This window comes from Montipora foliosa, chromosome 3, assembly GCF_036669935.1.
Source record: "Montipora foliosa isolate CH-2021 chromosome 3, ASM3666993v2, whole genome shotgun sequence".
NCBI classification, from domain to species: domain Eukaryota; kingdom Metazoa; phylum Cnidaria; class Anthozoa; order Scleractinia; family Acroporidae; genus Montipora; species Montipora foliosa.
Window position 1 is genome coordinate 66,017,322 of NC_090871.1, and position 13,595 is coordinate 66,030,916.

At 40.5% G+C, this 13,595-nt stretch overlaps 1 protein-coding gene across 1 annotated transcript in view; it reads right to left on the reverse strand.

Annotated features, from left to right (window-relative positions):
* The window catches only part of LOC137998012 (protein RCC2 homolog), a 13,484-nt gene extending 14 nt beyond the window's left edge, over window positions 1-13,470 (reverse strand). The window contains exons 1-11 of the mRNA XM_068844396.1: window positions 13,141-13,470; window positions 11,068-11,164; window positions 9,592-9,729; window positions 8,499-8,630; window positions 7,439-7,527; window positions 6,477-6,761; window positions 4,432-4,552; window positions 3,536-3,692; window positions 2,335-2,407; window positions 2,068-2,247; window positions 1-779 (exon numbers count right to left, since the gene is read on the reverse strand). The exon at window positions 1-779 is cut by the window's left edge and continues 14 nt beyond it. Coding sequence (XP_068700497.1) covers window positions 768-779; window positions 2,068-2,247; window positions 2,335-2,407; window positions 3,536-3,692; window positions 4,432-4,552; window positions 6,477-6,761; window positions 7,439-7,527; window positions 8,499-8,630; window positions 9,592-9,729; window positions 11,068-11,164; window positions 13,141-13,347 — 1,491 coding nt within the window. The 5' untranslated portion in view covers window positions 13,348-13,470 and the 3' untranslated portion in view covers window positions 1-767. The remainder of the gene's footprint in view (window positions 780-2,067; window positions 2,248-2,334; window positions 2,408-3,535; window positions 3,693-4,431; window positions 4,553-6,476; window positions 6,762-7,438; window positions 7,528-8,498; window positions 8,631-9,591; window positions 9,730-11,067; window positions 11,165-13,140) is intronic.
* Between the last annotated feature and the right edge of the window lie 125 nt (window positions 13,471-13,595).

A 13,595-nucleotide genomic window follows, 5' to 3' on the forward strand; every position in this document is an offset into this window, starting at 1 on the left:
AAGATAAATTTTTTGTCCAACAAGTTCTTATTGCAGAAATAAGGCACTAATATACATACTAATTATGCAACGCTTTTGAGTGGTATGCTGAACATACATATGAGAAATTTAAACGGATGAATAATGAAAGGGGAATTATTGAAGGTAAGAAGGAAAATTAAGGATTTCAGATAAACACCTTGGTTTCTCTCTGTTATTTTGGTAGTAACCGTCCCATCGGTACGAGATTTAGATTGACTCGCCAGTGCAGATTATCTTAAGTTCGTGCTACCACAATAAAATGATTCGCTTCAGAAAGCAAGTCAAAAGGAGATGTCGCATTCTTTTATGGGTTTTGGCTCTCCGTCATGACAGTTTCAAAATAATCCGGATGATCTGTATAAATTTACCATGCAAAGTTGCCAATGTTAGTGTTCGTAGAAAGAAAAGAAAGAAAACACGAGGAATTTGTGAGAAGCATGCTCTTTAAAGCTCATGTTTAGCAGTGCTTTCGTTACCTGTGCTGGTCGGTGTGTTGCTGGAGGAGAGCAAAGGCCTCTTCCATGGAAATGACCGGGGTCACCTTTAAGTCAGTCCAACAAACTGAACAAAACGAGGACTCTTATCAACGTGACTGTGAAACATTTCTTCAAGTCGCAAAAGAAAATTGAATACTCTAACTAAATGCATGCACGATTTAAGTGATTGAGGACACGTCAGCCAGTGACCAAATTTGGAGACGTATGTGGGATAGGAACAGATGAAACTTGGAAACAGCGACGTATCGTTTAACCCAAAGCCTGAAACAAAAACGCAAAAACAGTATTGGCGTGGATAAGCTATGCCAGTCGATTGGCTTAAAATGCCCGTGCAACACATCTAAGCCAATCAGAAGCTCAACCAAATGTGACGCGCTCGCATGGGTTTTCGCGCGTAATCTGCTGGCTTCAATTGAATATCACCGTGTGCTGTGATTACTCGGCAGTTTGCTTGTACAAAATTAGTTGATAAAAATTAATTAACCACTGCAATGAGATGAGAAAGACTTCACAGTCATTTCGAGCGTAAGCCCTTCGCGACAGGGGATTAAGCCGAGGGTTGTGAAGGGTTTTCATCTCGACGATGGAGAAGAGTAACATGAAAATCGGGTGTCGTTTTGCACGCTTTGCTCTATGCTTTTTGGCTCACCGAGTTGCCTCCGTTAGGAAGTCATAATAGAGAACTTAGGCACGCGTGTTTTTGACACGCGGACAGCAACCGGAAGAGAACATTTCGCGTTCCAGGACAGTGGTGTCTCCCACATTTTTATACTAATCATATCTAACGGAGAAAGGATACTTGGCAATGTCAATGTGTTTGTGTGAAGACAAGTTAAAAGGGAAAACAGCTCACTTCCGGTTGCGTCCGCGTCTCAAAAACGCGCGTGCTTAAGCTCCCTAACATTCTTACCACACCACTTCGGCGACTTATTTTTCCTATTTTAAGAACGAATAATTTCCATGGTCAAATATTTGTTTTCCCTCCTACTCGATTACATGTACTATCTGGCTGTTTCCGCAATTAAAGTTTTTAATTTCACACAGAATTTGTTTCTTTTGTTAACCTTATTGTGGTGTTGAGTGTTTGCTTTGTGAACATCTCCCCCTCATTTTACAGACTAACCCTAACTTTTGTCTATGATTTTTCCTCAACTCACCATCCACACACACATAATTCCCCCCCAAAATACCCGCTTACTAGTGAATGTTCTAGTTAGTGGAGAGGAACCCCTTCTTGTAAGGCGGATTCTAATAAAAACACCATTAGGAAAGCCACAAAGGTTGCTAGTGAAACTGCTGCTATTACTATTAAATAACATTCTCACCCACCAACAGCAACCGAAGTAAGCTCCTGTCTGTTGTGATTGATCAGCTTTAATTCAAGTCTTTTTTACGACAAAACTCGGGTAAAGCGGTAGTAATAAGGATTATGATCTCCCTCCTGTATCTTAGTATCTCCCCAATATTAAAAGATGCCATCTTCCCTTCCCATTCTTCCCTGACAGACCATCCCACCCCACACGTATTGAATAATCCTTACAGTAGTTACCTTGTCTGGATCATAAACCGGTAGCTTGTTGAGCAGCGGTAAGTCTTTCTCCTGGTCACGTGCTATGAACAGGGTGTGGCCATATCCACACGTGACCTCCTGTATGTAAATTCCTTCCAATGGTTCCACTATCTTGGGGTTAGTGGACGACTTTTGACCGCCCTTTTTCAACCCGTAACCCTAAACAAAAGGAAAAACGTGGTAAATACAGGAAAATAAAGACAAGACAATTTTGATGTCCCAAGTTAACGACAAATGATTCCTTACCAATTCACCGTATGTTGGACTAGGTCCCCAACTAACAACGCTATCGTCTGCCGCCAGAACAATGCTTGATTTTCTACAAAGAAATCAAATGGCATGATATTCAGTGGCAAAACACAAACCATGGTTTAATCTAATTAGCTGATAGTGAAGGAAGAAGGCTGTTTGATCTCTTCTTAGACAGTATATAGTCCCTGGCCTAGATGTTTTATTGTAGATTTCATACAAATCCTTGTCTTTCCTAGCATCATAATTCGCTAACTGTTAGACACTTAACATTACAGTAAACGACTAACAAGAGCTCTTAAAGGGCCAGGCAGCGAGAAATTAGTGCTCGGTTGATGAGATTTTTTGTCATCTCTAAATCCCCTCTTCGGACAGAAAAAAATGACGAGATAATTAATGACCAGCTGCAAAACTGTGGTAACCTTCTAAGCAAAACCTTGATGAAACGCCCTTTTAACAGGAACGGTTCGATGCATATTTCACTGCTAAATGCCCCATAACCCTTTTGGTCTAAGGGGCACCCGGTCACGTCAATCACGCCCATAGGCTCGATTACCAGCCGCTGTTTCGGGAAACGAGCCAGCGCTAACTCCCGAAATCTCGGATGGACGCGTGAGGGAAGCCATTTATACTCTCTGCCAATCAGAAACTAGCCTGCACAAATCGAGCATGCATAAATTACATTTTTTGGTTCAAATTGTGGCTGTGAAGGAATTCTTTGATCCGGCGTGTTCGAGCTTAACAGTGCCTTTGAGCTGGGAAACACATGATCCAAGATTTCGACAAAGGAAAGTGTTCGAGAAGCTGGAGAATGGTATTGTGACGTTTTCTACCGCCTGAGTTCCGAAACATTGAAACAGTCGACACCAAGGGCAAAATATGGCGTTCAAATCCATTGCTATTGCAATTTCTCCTCGGACTGGAGAAAGAGCTGGTAAAATTCCTCAAGATCAATTGAAATTACTGCTGAGTTTATTGGTGGCAGAACGAGGCGGCTATACGTTTATCAATTGAGTTGATACGGTGAATTAAAGAAGCACAAAAGCTGTCGTTTTGAGCGTTGGCTCTTCGCTCTGACGAAGGACCAACGCTCGAAACGTCAACCTTCGAATTTCTTTACGCCGTTCAATTTACCATATCAACTCAGTTGATAAACTATTTCTGTTAACCCTTCTTCAGTTTTATTTGAGCTACTTACGAGCATCCCACACTGCGCACGTCCCATCCACACATGTCTCGTACCGGTTTGGGATACATTGTAGCATCCCCAGTACTCTTTGTTTGTCCCCAGAAATACAGCTGTCCTCCACTCACAGCCATGCTGTAAGTTGCTCCGGCGTGAATCGAAGAAATACCTTAATGAAGATTGAAATATTCAAAATAGGTGCTACAGAGTAGCAGGGTAAGTATCGAGCACGCTGTCTTCCCGGGTGACTAAAGTCTGGTGTTTCTATTAACAAAACACTTTCGCTAGAGCTTTAAGTTTAACGACGCAAACACATTAAGTCAGAGCACCTTTGGAAAATCAGCGTTTCCGTTGCGTTGGGTCGCTTTCAGCGACCGATAAAGCTAACAACACGTCATTTACACAGCAGATTTTGTATTCTAAATACACCTTGACGGTGGTGTTTGGCTCATTGCTTACAGCGCAAACTGAAAACGTACAACACACAGTCGTATATTTGATAACCAGTAAGGCTAACAGATGGCCCCAGAACAGAGTAAACGCAAACATAGCCCACATAGAGCTACTCTTTTTGAACAAGCACTCTATGGCGGACTAGTAAATGTGCAATGCAAATGGCACAAGAAGACTGGATTAGCGAACCATTTGAAGAGACATTTACAAAGGCAGCACCCTTCTCAGACCTTTGATGTTGGTTTGGTCAGGATTTGAAGTCAAGCTTCTCACACGGCAAACTATAACCTCATTTTATAAAGGTAAGCAAGCGGAGTCTCTTCAACTTCGGTTCAATAGCTTTGCTTTGGCTTACAGTGCTGCAAACTCGAACATTTTTTCAGGGGAAGTTTGGGACGGGGCTGCTTTCGTATTGAGGCGTTTTCGCTTTCACTCGGATGAGGACTGGTACTTACTTTTGTCCTTGAAAAAGCCGACAAGTCTTGGAACGAGTTCATCTTTCGGCTGATGGTGACCAAGACGACCATACCCGCCGAATCCCCATGTAAATAGCCTGTCTTTAAAGTCTCGGGCAATCTAAACACACACAAACACAATAACTTGATGCATTCAGTGGTTGCTATGGTCCTTGGCAACGTGTCAGGGAACAGCTGAGAAACATTTCAGACTACAGGCAGAAATCGAACAAATATACTCCGCTTTAAGGCCGGTTTACACGCTACGATTTGTCGGCCCGATCTGTCGGCCCGACAGTGTCGGGGCGCGAATCGTACGTGTATTTTGACACCCGATCTTAAGGCCGATTCGTGAAAACGAAATCGGCCCGATTCAGAAAATCTGTTGCAGTGCAACAGATTTTAGTCGAGTCGGGCCGACACTTTCAAAGAAGCCGACATGTCAATCAAAATTTTGAGAAAAGAGCATGCGTACCAAACAGAAGCAATCAAAATGGCGGACATGAAGACTCTGAAGAGGCCAAAGTTGCGCAGTTTCCAAGAGAAAGAAATCTCCCTGCTGATAGCGGAATGGATTAAATATCCGTGTCTATATGACAAGGGGATTAAAGAGTATCATGGCAAGAACCAAAGAGAGATTGTGAGAACGCATGTAGCCAAATCACTGAACGTAGAACTTGGATATGACATAAGTTGGTGAAAAGCCCCGGCTTCGGTCCGATGCCAATTTTTCACCCAAGTACATCGTGTTTTCCTTCTTCCTCTCTTTTTGATTCTTAATAATGCTGCAGCAAGTAACAGCAATGACATTGTTGCTGCTGCTGTTGATGAATAAAGCGACCAAAAACCGTTGTGCTCGTCAGCCATTTTGTTTTCGCCGTAGCATTCACTACGCATGCGGAGTAAAACACCGCTTTAAAAAAGAACGAGGGTTACTAGACATTTTTCACGTCGGGACTGACGTCGGGCCTTAAGATCGGGTGTCAAAATACACGTAAGATTCGCGTCCCGACACTGTCGGGCCGACGGATCGGGGCGACAAATCGTAGCGTGTAAACCGGCCTTTAATGGTCAGATGCTCACGCCACTGAGATGCAAAGAACTCCTGGTGCTGTGTCGATGGGTAGTGAAACACGAAAGTTTCGTTTTGTCGAAAAACGGAAAAGGAAACGAACGTTATTTTAACTGTCTAGCCGTTCTAGCGCTGGAGCACAAATTGGGGACACTGTAAACTGAACTCAACAACTTAACGAAATTCAAATAAAATGTTAGTTTTTGAGGAGAGGGGAAAACCGGACTACCCACAGAAAACCTCCCGGTGCAGAGTAGAGAACCATCAACTCCACCCACATATGACACAGAGTATGGGAATCGAACCCGGGCCACATTGGTGGGAGGCGAGTGCTCTCACCACTGCGCCAGCCCAGTCGTATCCACTTGATTTGTTTACTTTGATTTCTTTCAACAGTTGCTCGATGTAGATGGTGCTAATGGGTGAGAAATCAAAATCTATACGCTCCATGTCATTTTCTAAACAAATCGCTCGGACACTGGGATGATCTTGAAAGCCGACGGTGCTGTCCACAGGCTCGGCAATATCACTCGCTACGTTTACAAAATAATCATTAAAAATACTAGCTGTTTGCTTTTTGTCAGTGATCATCTTATTTCCTTCTTGTAGAATTACGTTATTGGACTTGTATGATTTACTGGTATGTAAAAAAGGTTGAAATGTGGTCCAAATTGCTTTGAATCTTGCTTTGCAGCAGTCAACTTCCCTTTAAACTATGAAATAATGGCCTTTCCCCGCAGAGAAGTGCATTTTTTGCTCTGAGATTAGTAAAGAAGATAATTTGCATCTGTTCTATTTCGTGTAAAGGCTTTGCATAGATGATTTTGACGACGGATCGCTTTACGCCATTCATCGGTCAAATACGGCACTTGATTGCCTCGCAAATGAACTTGGTTGAGTGGTGCGTGCTCATTTATAACTGCATGAAAAAGAGGTTCAAAAGCATAAAGTTTGTCATCGACATCATACTTACCGTATGGTTAACACCACAAGATACATCCACTATTTTGACATCATCTATGATGTGTGTGAAGCCATCTTTTGTTTTTTCCACATAAACTGCAACATGCCGTGGAAGAACTTCACAATTAAACGCCAGTTTATTTGCCGAAATAAAGTGTTGGCCATCAGTGTTATGTCCCAACTGCCCGTGCTCGGGCCTACCGAACGAGTACAGGAGATTATTTTCGTCAATAAACATGCTGAATTCAGCGCCGCAAGCTGACTTGATGATCTTCTTGTTTCCAGGATGTATAATCTATGGACAGAAAAATACCCTTACAATTCTGAAAGAATATTATGCATGCTTTTAAGGGTATGTCCTCCACAATTGTTTTCTCTGCGCCCGAAAAAGGGGATGATGTAGCACATTCCAGAGATATACTTACAGAGAAAAGGACAAATTTGTTTTGTTCATACGTTCTTAACAAATAGCCCCCAATTTGTCATGCCTTTGCTTCTGTACTGATCAGATGTCAGCAACACAACTCGTCCTCCAAGAAAATCAGCCTAAATTTTCCTGGAGAAAACTGGCTCCGGCCATCATGTAAACTGGTCACTAAAAGCCCTACACCTGAGTCACCCCATCAAGTCAGTGTTCGAGACCGGATCATTCAAGAAATAATCCCTTCCACAATATCTCTCAAAAAGCTTTTCATATCAATTGGCCAAAATCGTACTTGGAACTTCCTCATTCAAATCATTACATCGGAGAGTCGGGAGGATGTGAAGAAGTCCAAGCCTTCATCAGGTCAGGTGTGAACTGCACCGACGTTCTCATGACATTTCAATTTTTTATCATAAAGAACTTTATTGCAAAAGCAGCTCACGGCCTCACGTAATCAACACAATTTAGTGTTCGCTCATTGTAAGGTCACAGTTAATGACCAATTGAGAAGCTACAATGTAGGTGAATGCTGCAGATTACATGTTTACCTGCACAGGTTTTGTAACAACAGCTTTTTGATGACCTTGTCCCAGCTGTGCTGACTTGTTGTCTCCAAAGCCAAACAGGATACCTTCATCTGTGTAAAAAAAAGAATTTATAAGTGAAGAATTCATCCGAAATTTGAATGTTTCTTCATCTTGCTGTACCTGTTAATATCATACATAATTTTTCAATGAAACAGGGTTGTCACATCAGTCAGAATACTTGCCTTTGACAAATCTGTTCTCTGAGTTTCACATTTCACAATTCCCCACCCTCGCACTCACATTCACTTAAATAAGCTATCGTTAACTCCAGCTGCAATGTAATGGGGTTGAAATGTACAGAAGAGCAGGAAAAACATGGCTTTAAAACATGGCTCCCAGAACAAGACCATTTTCATCTTTCTATAACAACTGGCAACTAGTGCCAGGACTTCTCAGTACACAACACAAGCCACCCAAGTACATCCAACAAACAATCTCTGTCATACAGGGTAGAGTAGATTAAAACTCTCCAATCAAAATACCACTTTTTGAAAAGGCCCACTACTGTGATTGGTGGAAGTGAAAACAATATTTGAACATCAGGGTGGGTTGAAAAGGGCTATAACTTCCTTTGAGAGGAAACAAATTTTGCAGGCGCCAAAACAGCAAGTGATTTTACACAATCTTCAGAACTTTTGAACCAAAGACTGCCTGGTGTAGGTTTTTCTCACCGGATTTCTCGTGGAATCCAGTCAATTCACATGACTGATTTTGGAAACCAACTCCCAGCTGGTTTACAACACTATTTTTTATATCCCTCAAATGACCAGTACACACTCTATGCTTGGTAATTTTAATGAGATGTGCCCTACCGTACCATAGGCTAACTCTAAAAGTTTGTAAAGTAGCTTGATTCTAAGGTCTAGAGATATACACAAAATCAATCCATTCACCAATCCTTGTCTCTTCAACTGGTTCAATTCATGTCACCCCAATGCAAAATGACGAACTGGAAATTACAAAGGGTATAACTTACATTGTGGCCCTTAAAACATGACTAGTAAGATATGCACATTCAGACCTGAAAGCAGCAATGTGTGCGCTTTGCCACAGCTAGCTTGCATGAAGGTATAGGTCTTCAAACTCTCTATGACCTTTGGCTTGTCACAACGGATTGTATCCCCATGGCCAAGCTGACCTTTGTCATTTCGCCCTAAAAAGTACAAGTCAAATTTGAAAGTCAGTGACAATTTTCACCCACCAATCAGTGTCCCAGATTTACAATAAAAGTCTTCAGTCATCTCCATAACAAAGTTGTCCCTAAACTTCAAACCTTCAAGCTTCCCAACAGTGGGAATTTTTCTTCTGAAAGTCATATTGAATACTGCATCAATACCCTTGATAAGTTTTAAAATGGCTATACACTGGCTGATGAGTCAACGTTTTCAAAAGAACAGGGATATTTTGCACAATGCCAAACACTGAATGGTTAGCTTTCAATAATGGTAGTGCATGTCTGGAGCAATAAGGTCTAAGCACTGATTTCTAAAATGGATAGCTTTTAGTTATTGCTGCTTATTATGGACAGTTATTACTGTCAAATACTGTTTTATAACGAATGAAGGGGTAGTTTCTAAAGAAACTGTGGTGCTGCGTCGGTGGGGAAGTAGTATACAAAAATTTGGTTTATCAACGGAGTTGATAATGTAAATTGACCACCGTACAGAGATTCTAAAAGCTGACGTTTCGAGCGTTAGCCCTTCGTCAGAGCGAATCGAGGGATTATGGGTCACGTGTAGTTTTTATAGTAGAGTAGGAGCTACGCTATTGGTGGTAACATGGCAACGTGAAAACGTGGCAACGTGGTTATCCTCTAGTGGATTCTTTCACGTTGCCATGTTACCACCAATAGCGTAGCTCCTACTCTACTATAAAAACTACACGTGACCCATAATCCCTCGATTCGCTCTGACGAAGGGCTAACGCTCGAAACGTCAGCTTTTAGAATCTCTGTACGGTGGTCAATTTACATTATCAACTCCGTTGATAAACCAAATTTTTGTATACTGTTTTATAACGTTTGGAATTTAGTATTCAGAGCTGGGTGTTCTGCAAAATATCCCTGCCATTTTCCAAACTTCCTACATTTTTTTCAATTTTTACTCTTTTATTACCAAAACTCATGGCAGTTCCTCCTTCACATATGATAATGCTGTGACATGCACTGGGTCCTGAAGCCACATGTTGAACTCTTATGCTGCTAAGTGATGATATGCTGTGAGGCTCCCAAAGGTTAGGTCCTCCAGCGTTAGCTACATCCAGCATAACAGCCATAATGAAAACAAAACAATGAGTTAAAGGGCTGTACGATGTGTAAGTTTTAATGTATTCCTTATTTGATATACTTTTTCCCCTTTACTTCTTCATTTTGGCACACAAAGGCCAAATCCTCTCTGATTGTATGCAGTAAAATAGCAAGAATCATCAATACATACAAAAGGCCCGTTTTCATTGTATCACCATTTTTTGAGCAAAACTTGCACCTAGTTCTTTGCCAAAGTTAGAATGCATTTATTGCTCAAAAAACGGGCCAAGACTTGCCAAAATAATAATAATGTCATCCTTACAATGGTTATCCTCTAGTGGATTCTAGCTTCTTTTTGCTTTCAAATAGCATGACACTACCCCAATCCACTGAACCACATGGTGGCAAATTAAGTTTAATACATGGTATCATGATGCTGCTGCTGCTGCGATATTAAACCTTCATCAAACCATACTTTGAATGATCTTTTACGACAGAGGTGTGGTCACTTTCTTCCACTTTGAGTGATACCAGAATAATGTTAGTGCCAGCAGCTAATAGTTACTCAATGAAAAGTTCTGAAAAAACAATGACTTTTGTTTCTGTCATACACCTTGTTCCAAAATGGCCGACATTTTAGTATTCTTTTGTTCGATTGCAAATTCCATCAATTGCAAACCAAGGTTTAACTTATTCTTTTAAATTTTACGTTTGAAAGAGAGGCCAAAAGGGCCAATTTGCAAGGAAACAAAAGACTACTAAAATGGTGACCATTTTGGAATAAGGTGTAAAGACAATGCTTGGGATCTTAAGCATGGTGCCTACTAATTCAAAGGTATTTTTGGGCGGTTTACTGAATATCCGGAAAAAGCAGATCTTAAAAAGTGTTATTGAAATCCAAAAGAAAATTGGCGGTAACCACGCATTTTTTGAAGATAATTTATCAACAATATTTGTAAAAAGCTTTAAAATACAAAGCAATGTATGGCGTTCTTTTCCAAATTGAAGCTTTATTTTCTCTGAAAAAAGCGTGGTTACCCCCTATTTTCTTTTTGGATACCAGGAGCACTTGCCAAGTTCTCCTTTCTCCGCATAGTTTTGAACCACGCAAAAATATCCCTGTGTTAAAAAGCACTACCCATAGGAAATCCGAGCATTTCGAGATGCGCAGAACGTATGCGCAATAACAATAGTAGGCACTGTCCTTAAATAGGCTTTTAGAAGTCAAAAACAAAGGATTGGGACACAAGGGGCAGAGAGCATACACCATAGCAAAACCCCAGCAAATTGATTCAAAGTGATAGTGCCACACTAATAAACTTTATATGTGTTACTACATTCACACCTCCCGATTTGGGGACTTCCTTTCGTCCAACCATGTCCCAATTGGTTCCACCGCAAATCAGAAGCTTGCCACATGAGTGAACAGGTTCTGGACTGGACTAAAAGCACAAGATCATTCAAATAAAGAGAAACACACTTCTGGTTAATGTCCCCATTAATTAACCCTTTGACGTCCAAACCGGACTAACCCGGCCAGACCTAGTATTTTACTCTGTCTAACACCAGACGATTTTCCTCGTCAATGGGGAACCCCTGGGAGTGAATGGATTAATAATAATCATTTTGCAATATTAGCAAGAAAAGCAATAAATAGCAAGACCCACTCCATCTTCATAAGCTTAGTTATCATGCAACCATGCCTTTGCCACACCAGAATTTAGACAGTCACGATGTTCCCACTGCGACGGTTGAATCATTGCCTGGACTGGCCAAAAAATTGTCCCTGTTTTTGGCATTCAAATTTTGTAACAGTTTGGCATCTAAATTTTCCGAAGCGTGGTTCTATGCCTGAATTTTCAACCGGTCAAAAATTGGTCTGGTACCATATAAACAATACCTATCTTGATTTTATCAAATTTAGCAAAAATAGCTACAACAGATCTGATTTTGGCACCTTTTTCTTTCTTTGTTTCTGTTTTTACCTCAGTTGCTTGGTAACTGCAGTGGAAATTCAAATTAATCTCTCTAAAATCTAAATTCTGAACTCCAAATAGGTCAAATTTGGGGTGCAGGGATGACGTGCAGCAGTGAGAGCCTGTTTTTACCTATTCAGTCAGCTGTCAATCTGGCAAGAGGTGATGATATTTATGTCAAGGTGTTCTTTTCATTAACTACAGTAGAAGCAACCATCTGCTTAACATATTGCATTTGCTGTGAATAAAGCTGTTCTACATTTTTAATATAATTTGTTCCATTGTATTTTCAAATCTTAGAATTCACCCAAATCATTTCCAAAAGGTCAAAATTACAAAGGTATTCTTGACAGTGCAAAAAAACAATTCCATACCAAGCAACATTTTAGCAGAACATCAACTTTCAACAATTTTGCCAAAAGACAAAACACCATCCTCAAAAAGCCGCGAAAAAAATCTATTTATCTATCAACAATACAATTGACTGGATTAAAAAAAATGTAAATTATGTCAATCATAGGGTTTTTTGACAATATCTGCTTTGTATTGCAAAACAGAGAGGCCATAGATTCTGCACTTTCTAACCCCGAAATGATATGAGACAATAGACTTTGGATAATGCCGTCTCATGAATATTTTCATGATCTTAAAATAATAAAATCACCACACAATAAAAATTCCAAATTTCGGTTAAAGATAAATTGCAATTGTTGTGAATTTGGAGATTTTTTGATACTGTGCAATAAATATCAAGTTAACCACAATTTGCAGCAAGAGAATGACTCAAAATAGCACGCTCTATTTTTTTCCGAACAAGTACCTTTCATCTCTTGCATTCACTTCAGCAGTATCTAATGTAATCTCAAATTTTGGGATTAAAAATGGAAAAAAGTGCTTTGAAGGGAATCGATGCGTGTAAATTGCATTTAAATTTAACACAGTATTTGTATTTCTGCCCGCGAATTTCATTTCCCGCGGAACAGACTTTTTTGCAATGATCTGTGGTTATCAATTTACGTGCATCCCTTACTTACACCACTTTCGACTGTCTGTCGTATAACATTTTCTTTTCATCATATATTCCATTGATCTTTTCGGCAAAAATAAATAACTGTCCGCTGTAGAACCGGAAACAGCCGCACAAAAAGATTTGCATGTTCCTGACGGTCTTTGAAGACTGTCCATCATATATGCATATGCATCAAGACGTTCACCTTTAAAAGAAAATTCATTTCATCTCTCTATGAATACTTTTGGGCGATACAATGGCAATTCAATATATATCTTAGAAAAAATTTCCTAGGATTCCCAAAAATCTTGGGAAATCGAAAATAATTAGATCTCCCAAACAGGTCTGGAGAATGCTGTACCTCTCAAGAAATTCGATCTTAAATGGTTTAATCCAAACGCAATCTCATCGAGTGCTCATAAATCCACTATACCTGGTCTCTGTCGTCTTCTTTGGCTACCTCGGAAGTGGAGTCGGCTAAGATTTCGTCTGTTAAGTGTGCATCTTCAATATTTGCTTGACCCTGTTGCGATTCGTGCGTTTCCGATCTACACTCTATCTTCGATTTCTTCGAATTTTCTTCTTCGCAATTTTCCAACTCTCCCTTTCTTTTCTTCGGCGGCGAGTCCGGATTCGACATTTGTACAGAAATTTATTCTCAAAATATTGAAGCAGGCAGCAGAAAAGATTTTCTTTCTCTTTTGAACAGTGCACTGAAGCCGCTAAATAAAGGAGCAAAGAAGAATGAAATTGATGACAAGGAGTTGCTAGAGAAGGAATGGTGACCAGTACCCAGCACCTCTGCGAGAAGTCACATTCAATCCCCGTGTTGCGCGGGTTTCACTCGTGCAATGGTGTGGTTGCAACTATCGGATATTTCCATTCAGA